We start from the raw sequence: 10149 nt of genomic DNA, 5'->3' as shown, positions 1-10149 counted from the left end.
GTTGCCATGGATTCAGTGAGTCAAACTGGTGCAGCGGTGTGACGTATACCTTGGAGTGTGATACAGCCTGACACTGTATCACTGTCTGAAAAAGTATCTTAATCCTTGATTAAGGTTGTTATTTATGAAAACATGCTCATCTTTTAAAATGTAAGGCTCGCCTATCATCGGCTCTTCTATTCAGGTCTTTAAGTTAGAAATTCCAGTTAGTCGGATGTTTTTGAAGCTGTCCTTGGTTATATGTGGACAACTCTGACATTAACTGGCCTGTTCCTCCAGCTGGAGTCTTTCCTGGGTTCATGTTGTGTTTTGTCTAATGCCATATTCATGCAGCCTTGCTGGAAGTCAGTTATGTACGTTAATATAACTTCTATTAAATGTCTTGTCTTAATGTTGGTTTAAAATGGAGCACTGTAACAAAAAATAATTTCCCCCAGGGATCAATAAAGTATTCTGATTCTGATTCTGATTAAAATGGCACATACTCTATCCACTTACCTCCATCCCTCCATCCACAGACAACAATAAGAATTTATGGTTATGGTTGGTAATGCAGTGTGTTGTTACAGCCACAAGAGGGCAGCAACCTTAAGGTTTTATCTTTAGCAGCAACATTTATATAGATGATATTTTATTAAAGGTAAATGTTATTCATGTTATATTGACGGTATTGTAAAAAGCAGGCAGAATTATAAAGAATAATAAATTAAATCTAACAAAAAACTAGACGTGGAAAATGCAAAGATAAACAAGAATCCTGCAGTTTGAGGCAGTGTGAGGTTTTGACCAGCAGGGGGCAGCAGAGTAAAAGGCAGGAGGAGCTGCTGTTAAACAAAGGTTGGCTCAAATCATGAAATAGTGTTGCATGCGGTGGGTTGTGTATTTTATAGTGATATCCGGTGCACAGTGAGTGTTTCTGTAGCACTTTGAAGTCCTCAGCGTATCCCAGAGTATCTGCACCTGTGTGTTTTCCTCAGCTGTGTCCACTTCCCTTAATTAGACCCGTGCTTATTTATGGTGCTGCCTCCACTTTGTTTCTTGGCGTGTCTGTGAGCCTCTTCTGTGGTCTTTGTGTGTCATGGATTTAGTAAACAGGTTTGCTGTTTTTATTCTGGGTCTTCTCTAAGATGCTGTTAAAAAGCTCACCACCCTCCAAAACACCTTCACAGGTAGGTCTTCTGGGCCAGTGGCTTTTCCCCACCTCTCACTCGATCCTCTGCGCTTCCTGATTTTCTAACTGTCATCCTCTCATTTCTACATTCATCACATCCCCAGAGTACTCCTTCCATCTTCACACTCCTTTCACTTGTTAGCACATTATCATCTCCATCCTTAATCACTTCTGTCCTTTCCTGCTTAGTCGATCATTACAAGTCATTTTCTCCTCCTTTGGTATCAGCCTGAAATACAGCTTACTGGGCTTTTTGCTTTGTCACCTCTTTGTCGTACACTTAAGCTCCCAGTACTTCCACTTTCTTCAGCTTCCTGAATATCCCACTTTTTTTGCTGACCCAAATACCTTCCTGCACTGCCTCATTCCACCACCAAGTCTCCTTGTATTTCCCGATACACCAAACACTTTCTTGGCCGTTTCCTCAGCACTTCCAGTCATCTGCTAAGTCCTTCCTACCACCCAGAGCCTGTCTCAGCTCCTCCCAAACTGTGTGCGGCATTCTTGGCTCTGCATTCACTCACTTCCTCCCACAGACTTCCATCTGATGCCCCCTAGCTGCATTCTCGTTAAATCTAACACTCTTGGCCATCATCCAGTGTTCCTCCCTCCTCTTGAAGTACAGGTTCACCAACAACCTTTTCACCTGCTCATCACCTGTGTCCCCTTCCCTGACACGTCCACTGAAGTCTGCTTCAAAAAGCTGGTTTAAATGTACCTCTGAGGACATCAAATACAGCAACAGGCTGTAATGAAGCAATAAACAGCCGATGCAGCTGTTCCTCGTGACATCTTTAACAGCTAAACATCTGGCGCGCCTGTTGCCTCAGTTTCTGTGTTTCTGCTTCTTTCACCTCATTTTTGATGGGAGGGTCTAAGATATGAGGAGAGAAATAAAGGATGTACACCTGGGAAATGAGACCTGGAGATGGTTGAAGCACATTCTTTCATTTTGTGAATTTAAAAAGAAATAAATAAATAGTTTCTTCATAGGTCTTGACCATGGAGCCCATAATCTGTTCTTTATATTTCAGTTTCATAGATGTTATTTTGATGTTGTCTTTCCCAGAATTAATTTAGATGACATCAAAACAGAGAAAATAAAAAATCACATCAAAGTAAAATAAATAAATATAATAACAGTATATTTGCTGTGCTAAATTTTTGTTTCTCATTTTAGTGGCTTTGTTTATAATTTTTCAAAATAGTTGTTTAAATATGTTTTGTTTTTGTTTAAAATTCCTTCTCTTAGGTTAGTTTTCCTTTAAAATTTTATTTTATTCTTTAATGATATTGTAATTGTTTTTATTTTATCAAACTTGATTCATTTAATACATTTTTTATTAGCAGATTACTTTTTTTTTTTTTTTTTTTAGTCTTTTAATCTAGTTTTAAATCTTTCTATTACATGTCGTGTTTTGCTTTTGCATTCGGAGCTCGTGATCGTTTTCTTCGTTCTGTTGTTTGTTTGTTTATTCAATCCAGGTTTTCTTTCGATAAACATTGTTTTGCTTGTTTGTTTTCATGACTTCATCACGGGATAAGAGCGGGTTTCCCGGAACTTTGTTCCTTTACATCACTTACAGTCACGACCACCCTCTTACCATTCACAAAAAGTACACGTCCGCTGAGTAAAATAGTTCCCATATTTTGCACATCTTCTTGCTGAATTTAAAGTAAAACTAATACTACAATCAAGCTTTTATGGCAGAAATGCACTAAAGGTTATTTTCTAAAGGGTCAGCAGCACATCGATAGGTCCCGTTTGTTTACTACGTAGTTCGCATTTGGCGGGAAGATTGTAGTGCCGGCGGATGAAGATATAAAAGCCGGAGTATTTAATGTGTGTGAAGCAGCTGATGGCTGAGTTTCACGCTGAGACGGCAGAGCAGCTGGGCGACACTGAGGGACCGTTATAACGTCTGTTCTCGAGAAACTGAGGATTATTTAAGACTGACAGGCTCTGCTGGACAAAGCCCGCTATAAGTTTACTCGTTACTCGCTTGAACATTTGGACCTTTTTCACGTTTTCACCTTAACTGTTGGAGAAAAACGGTAAGTTTATGTCTGAAGCTTTCTGGATGCTTTTCTTTGCTGTCGTTTAACTTTTCGCTTAGTCAGTTTAAAATGTGTGCCGAATTTATCGCTGATGTTCGTTCTTCGCATTTTGACCGTTTTTCCTTTGATGCGTGACTCTGAATAAATGATTCAATGTTATTAAACTAGCGTCGCGCATTTTGACAGCTGAGTTTCGCATATCTGCAGAAGTTCTCGCCTGTCTGGAGACTTTACTCATACTGAAGCTCTGTGTTTAACTCTGCTCTGCAACCTTTACTTATGTCTTTTAACCGCATATTCTGTTCTTATTTTTTGATAAAATTACTACTTTTAAAGCTGTTACGCATGTTAAATCCCGAGTTTTAATACATTTGAGTGAGTGTATCTGCACTGCAGATGTGTGTAGTGCTGTTTACTGATGAAGGATCTTTGCTTTCTATTATGTAAACTCGGACTTTAATCCAAAGAAAGCTAAACTAGCTGTTTTTTGAATGGAGTCTGGCATGCTTAACTGATTCTCCTGCACTGTTGTAATATCAGATGGTTTTTGATGTTGTGGTCATGTGCTTGGCTCAGGCTGACCTCCTGTTGTGTTTCTCAGGCCGCCGTCATGCCGCCGGTGTTGAACAGCACAAACTACGATTATGACTACGACGTGGTCCAGCCCTACTTCTTCCTGAATGGTGAAGAGGAAGACTTCTACCCTCCTCCACGCAGCCAGCTCCTGCCGGCTCCCAGCGAAGACATCTGGAAGAAGTTCGAGCTGCTGCCTACACCTCCCTTGTCCCCCAGCCGGAGACCCTCCCTGTCTGCCGCCGACCACTTGGAGGCGGTGTCTGACCTCTTGGACGATGACCACAGCGCCTCTGCAGCATTTCTGCAGTCCTTCATCATCCAGGATTGCATGTGGAGCAGCAGCTTCGCCGCCGCCACAGAGCTGGAGAAGGTGGTGTCAGAGAGGCTGGCCTCGCTGCGGGCCCGCCGGGACTCCTGCAACACTAAGACCATCACAGACAGAACAGCTGACGAGCAGGTGGGCGGGTCTCAGGTGAGCGCTGGGTACCTGCAGGACTTCCACACCTCGGTGACAGACTGCATTGACCCCTCTGTGGTGTTCCTGGGTGAGAAGCAGATGGATGATGGTGTGGCGATGGAGGTGGGGTCTGAGCTGAGACTGGACTCGCCACCACCCAGCAGCAGTGACAGCGAATCAGGTGAGTTTTATTTTGAAAAGCCAGCTCTTTAATCCTGAGTATCAGAGTCACTGAACTCTGAATTCTGCTTTTCTCCGACCTTTCCTTCACTTCTCATTTACCCTCTGAGACCAGTGGTTAGAAACAAAGAAGCATCAGGTAGGATCCACTTGCATTTTGGGAAATGTAGTAACCCAGTGATTTTCAGAGCATCTCAAAATACTGCATCTATTGATATCCAACACTACTGTGGTGTGGCCATCCTTTAATTACAGCGTCTGGGAACAGCCTATCACCAAGCAGGCAAATATCCTGCAGGCTGTGTGAGGATTTTCATAACAGAAGTAGAAACGACAGACTTTTCCTAAAGTAGTGAAATTATTTTTAATTTATTAGACTTACAAATATTAGATGCTGCAAACATTGTGACATCCTGCACGCGCGCGCGCACACACACACACAGGTCAGATCTCTGAGTCAGGGAGCCTAAACAAGGCGGGGCTCAACAGGCTCAGGTGCGTTGGGGTCCAATCAGCTGACATAAGTGAACTCCTTAAAATCAGTAGCTGGTTTTCTTCTTGCGGTCAGTACTTTTACATCACAGGAAGTGCAGAGGACAGTCAAATGATGTGGGGGCTCTCAGTGAAGCCGTGCCTGTCATCCCAGATCAGACCAGCTGTTCAGAAAGCTTCACCACAGGGCTCTTTCTGTTCCTCATACGTCACCATTATTTTGACGCTATAGTTACTGTGGATAGTAGTACACTAAAACGTAACCTTGGTCTGAATTAAGCTGTGGATTAAAATATCCACCAGTACTGTCAGTGTCAGCAGACATCTGAGAAATGTTTTCATTGGCCGGTAAATGTCTGAAAACTATGGAAAATATGGAAGCGAGGAGTTCAAGGAGGGCACGTTTTCTGTCTCGCTCTGCTGCTTTCACTCGTTTTCTGTCCCTGTTCAGTCACTCGTCCATCAGCAGGACGGTGGTTTTGGCTCAGACCGCGATCACTTTTATTTACACCAGAATGTTTTTCCTTGTTTTTTCTCAGAAGAGGAAGATGATGAAGAGGAAGAGGAAGAGATCGATGTGGTGACAGTGGACAGGAGAAAGTCATCTCGACGGTCCCACACCTCCCCTCTGGTCCTGAAACGCTCTCATGTCAACATCCACCAACACAACTACGCTGCCCAGCAACCCCCTGAGAAACGTGTGAAGGCGGAGAGCAGCAGCGCGGCACCGAGGCAGAGCGGCGGGCGCCGGTGCTGGAGCCCGAAATCGGAGGGCGAGGACAACGACAAGCGCAGGACTCACAACGTGCTGGAGAGGCAGCGGAGAAACGAGCTGAAGATGAGCTTCATGGTTCTGAGGGACGAGGTCCCAGCGGTGGCCAACAATGAAAAAGCTGCGAAGGTGGTGATCCTGAAGAAGGCGGCGGAGTTCATCATGGAGGTCAGAGAGCAGGAGAGGAAGCTGTTGGCAAAGAAAGATGAACTGAGGAAGAGGAGCAGAGAGCTGAAGCAGAGGCTGCAGCAGCTCAGGACTTCACATTAACATCTGCTCAGTCATTCTAGTTTCTTCACTTCAGGTTTTAAAGCTAAAATAATGACCGACGTCACCTGAATGCAGCACGCTGCCCGTGGGGCTCGCTGCTCGTCTGTAATCAGGTTTTCTGTTTTTTATTTATTTTTGTTTTTATTGACTATTTTAATTTAAAGTAGTTTTTCAAACATTCCAGTTTATGAGGCGACAATGTGAATAAATATGTGTCATAACTTTAATTTACAGCTGATGATGAACAATAATTTAATTCACTATTTAATCCGTTCACTCCCTAAAGCTTTTGTATTTGTGATTGTGTATTTTTAATTTCAGAGTTCATTTTTATATATATATATATATTGTTTTTGTTCAAAAGCTTTTTTTTTTGCACTAAAAGTACATCAGAGGTGTTTTCATCCCTTCAGAATAAAAGCCCTTCACATGTTGGAGCTTCTCTTGATCTCAAAGTGTCTGCTTTGTTTCTGCAAACCTCCCTGTTTGTTTGTAAGTCCCAGAATTCATGTGGTGGTGTGAAACATGCCTCAGGCAGCCGCTGGATCCCCCTAGAAGGATCAGCTTAAACCCACAGTGACGTTACCCCACAGTCACTGATAAACTTCCAAGTTTCAGTGGAAGTGTTTTCAGCTTCTTGTAACATCTGAGGGTGGAATCGCCAAGTTGGTTCCTTAGAGACAAATTCAGCCTCTTGAAAATGATCCAGCGCATATTCCTGTGGGTCATTTTCATGGCATTTCCTCTGTATTCTGGCCTGAGCTGTTTCTTTTCAGTCATTACTCAACATTTCGGCTGCGTCATCGGAGAACATCCGGCCCAGCGGAGCAGCGCGCTGAGGCTGTCGTGGTGCTGCGCGATTTCCACACTGAACACGGGGTGAAAGTTCAAACCAAATCAGCTGCTCTGCATTTACCAGCCGCATCACTTTAAGAGGGTCAAAGGTCAACCGGCATGGCTTTGACTGAACAGTATCTATATACACATAACTCCCTACTCTAGTAGTTAAATAATCTTTTGACTGAATAGCTGTCAAAGTTAATTTAACTCAGGACCACAGAACGTAACAATCAAACACACCCGAGTTAGTCACATAATTCAGTGTAAGTTCAGGCCAATCACGTTCACACAAAGCTGTCAAACATACAGCTGATCTCAGAAAGCAGCAGGCTGTACACTTACGTAATCAAATATATCCTGATCATGTGTCATACAGCCTGGACTCAGCAAAAAAACTATTGATTGAACACAGAGGTGGTAAATGTGTCCATATGCTGAGTCACGAATGTTCCCACCTGGAAGTGTTCGTTCTTCACTCCACAGAGAATTTACAGGGAACTGTAGGGAACGCAACACGATATGAAATTCAGTTTGTGACTTATGCTCAGATCAGTCAGGCAGGGTTTGCGTTCGGCTCGCTCGTCAGATCTGGTTTTAAAGGATTGAAGTTGTTACAATGAAACAAGCTGGAGGCGACAAACAAGCTTCACTGAAACAGGCTGGTGTCACAGTCATTTATTTTTACTGTTGAATGTGATATAAATGAGTGATGTAAGTAAAACAACAGCCTAAAATCTGAGGTTTCTGAGGCAGAACAGGATAAAGTGTGTTTTTGAAATATACGCTCAAAATGAATGAGACCAATAAAGCAAATATTTTTTTAATCAATAATCAGAATCAGCATATTTAATCCCTGAGGAAATGATGTGGGTTACAGTTGCTCAGTATAAATAACAGAAACACAGACATTTAAGACATTTAAGTAATAGCACAATATACACAAATCGCTCAACAATAAAATAAAATTAGGATTAACAGGTGATTATAAATAAATATCAAGAAAGCTGACAGGATAATCGCAGAGTAGAAAGAGTGTGTGCAAAAGGGTGTAACTACTGCAGTGTTTGCGCTGTGTTAGAGGGAGATGGCGTCGGGCAGGAATGGTTTCCTGTGTCGTGGTGATATTTGGTCACCTGAGTTTCTCGCTGAACGAGCCAGCGTGTCATGGAGTGGGTGGGAGGTGTTATCCAACATTGTCTTTATGACACCACCTTGAGGGAGTCCAGCTCCATCCCCACAACATTGCTGGCCTTACGGATCAGTTTATTAAGTCTGTTGGCATCTGCGACCCTCAGCCTGCTCCCCCAGCATGCAACAGCGTAGAGGATCGCACTGGCCACAACAGACTCATAGAAAATCCTCAGCATTGTCCGGCAGATGTTGAAGGACCTCAGTCGCCTCAAAAAATAGAGACGACTCTGGCCCTTCCTGTAAAGTGCTGTGGTGTTTTTAGCCCAGTCCAGTTTATTGTCAATGTGAACTCCAAGGTATTTATAGTCCTCCACAATGTCAACACTGACCCCCTGGATTGAAACGGGTCAAGTGTTTCCTGGTCTTCCTGAAGTCCACGATCAGTTCCTTGGTCTTTGCCACGTTGAGCTGCAGATGATTCTGCTCACACCACGTGACAAAGGAGTCGACCACAGCCCGGTACTCTGTCTCATCATCCCTGCTGATGCATCCAACCACCGCAGAGTCATCAGAAAACTTCTGAAGATGGCAGGTCTCTGTGCAGTGGCTGAAGTCTGTGGTGCAGAGGGTGAAGAGGAAGGGGGAGAGGCGGTCCCTTGTGCCTCTGTGTTGCTGATCACCTTGTCAGACACATAACATTGAAGACGCATGTATTGTGGTCTTCCTGTCAGGTAATCAACGATCTAGGACCCCAGAGAAGCATCCACCTGCATCGCTGTTAGCTTATCACCCAGGAGGGTCGGCCTGATGCGGTTGAAAGCACTGGAAAAGTAAAAACCATGACCCTCACAGTGCTCGCTGGTCCAGGTGGGTGTAGACACGATTGAGCAGAGAGATGATGACGTCCTCACTTCCCAGACGGCGCTGGTAATCAAACTGAAGCAGATCCTGATGTGGCAACAGTGCTATATGGAGAGGGAGGGAGCGACAGTGGTGTGGCTCAGGCTGACAGGTGAGGTTGTGGGTGTGTGAGCATTCACTGAAAAACAAATTCAACTCGTCGGCTCTATCCTCACCTGAATCCAGTGGTGGTCTTCATGCCACTCAATAAAGGCACATGAGTCAAATTCAGCCTTCATATGGTTGGACTCATCAGCAGCAACGACGTGGGAGTTCACATCTCAGACAACCTCACCTGGACCACCAACACCGCCTGCATCACCAAAAAGGCCCAGCAGCACCTCCACTTCCTGGGACACCTGAAGCAGCCAACCCTCCTCCCATCCTCACCATGTTCTACAGGAGCACCATGGAGAGCGTTCTGACCAGCTGCATCTCCGTGTGGTTCAGAAACTGCAATGTTGGTGATCTCAGCAAACTACAACGAATTGTTAAAGCAGCTGCCAAGATCACTGGAACATCTCTCCCTCTGCTGCAGGACATCTTCCACAACTGCTGCATCAGTAAGGCCTCCGGCGTCATGCTTGACCCCTCACACCCCTCACATGGACTCTGTTCCCTCTGGCAGACCCTACCGCAGCATCGGGGCCAGATCCTCCAGACTGCGGTTTAGCTTTTTCCCCCAAGCCATCAGACTCCTGAACTCACTGCCGCCCCCTCGCAAACATGGGTTCTCTGAAAAGACGTTCTGAATATGACTTTTGCAGGGAAAATAAAGGTATCTTTTGATATTCTTCTGACTTTTATTTCACTCATCTGTTTCTGATATTTAATCACTGATAAAGAGTCTGGGCGCCGGCCGTGAACTTTCCTTGTTGCGTCTAGAGTTCAGGCATGCAAGAAACAAAAGAAAAGAACCACTTTGATAACAGCATCAGGACAGGATCCTCTCTCATTCTTTCCATGAATAAAAAACTAATTTCTGAGTCGCAGTGACTCAGGCTGATTCACGGGAACAGTCCAGACTGCTGAGTCATGCTGAAAACCTGCAGATCGTCCAGGACGGTCAGCAGTGACTGAGGGGTGACGAGTTTCCGGTTTCTGCTGCTCCAGAGCTTTGTTTCCCACTTTTTCCACGTTTCTATTACCTCAGCGCTCATGTTTCTGATTAATTCTCAGTTTGAATTTGAAATCTGCATTAAGAATATTTTAGAAGAAGGCACAAACAAGCAGCCGCTAAGGGACAAGGAGCTTTGAGAGATGGAAAGGACTTTGAAGACGTCTCAGCGACACTAAGACGAT

The 10149-nt window shown here is 44.3% G+C and overlaps 1 protein-coding gene across 2 annotated transcripts; it reads left to right on the top strand.

Annotated features, from left to right (window-relative positions):
* The first annotated feature begins 1022 nt into the window (after window positions 1-1022).
* Window positions 1023-6424, top strand: LOC113010290 (transcriptional regulator Myc-B-like). Of its 2 annotated transcripts, none has more exons than XM_026149304.1 (3): window positions 1023-1169; window positions 3831-4443; window positions 5474-6424. In XM_026149304.1, exons 1-3 carry the CDS (start codon window positions 1128-1130, stop codon window positions 5974-5976), a joined length of 1158 nt encoding a protein of 385 aa, XP_026005089.1. In that variant the 5' UTR covers window positions 1023-1127; the 3' UTR covers window positions 5977-6424. The 2 variants fall into 2 exon arrangements, with proteins under 2 accessions (XP_026005089.1, XP_026005090.1); XM_026149305.1 differs by lacking the exon at window positions 1023-1169 and adding an exon at window positions 3021-3226.
* Window positions 6425-10149: the final 3725 nt, after the last annotated feature.

This window comes from Astatotilapia calliptera, chromosome 18, assembly GCF_900246225.1.
Source record: "Astatotilapia calliptera chromosome 18, fAstCal1.2, whole genome shotgun sequence".
Taxonomy (NCBI): domain Eukaryota; kingdom Metazoa; phylum Chordata; class Actinopteri; order Cichliformes; family Cichlidae; genus Astatotilapia; species Astatotilapia calliptera.
This window is presented reverse-complemented; position numbering and strand designations above follow the sequence as displayed.

Coding starts and splice junctions, on each gene's coding strand:
- LOC113010290 (XM_026149304.1), top strand. CDS start 1,128: ATGCTGTTAAAAAGCTCACCACCCTCCAAAACACCTTCACAG. Junction 1,170..3,830: donor CCTCCAAAACACCTTCACAG/GTAGGTCTTCTG, acceptor TGTGTTTCTCAG/GCCGCCGTCATGCCGCCGGT. Junction 4,444..5,473: donor CAGCAGTGACAGCGAATCAG/GTGAGTTTTATT, acceptor GTTTTTTCTCAG/AAGAGGAAGATGATGAAGAG.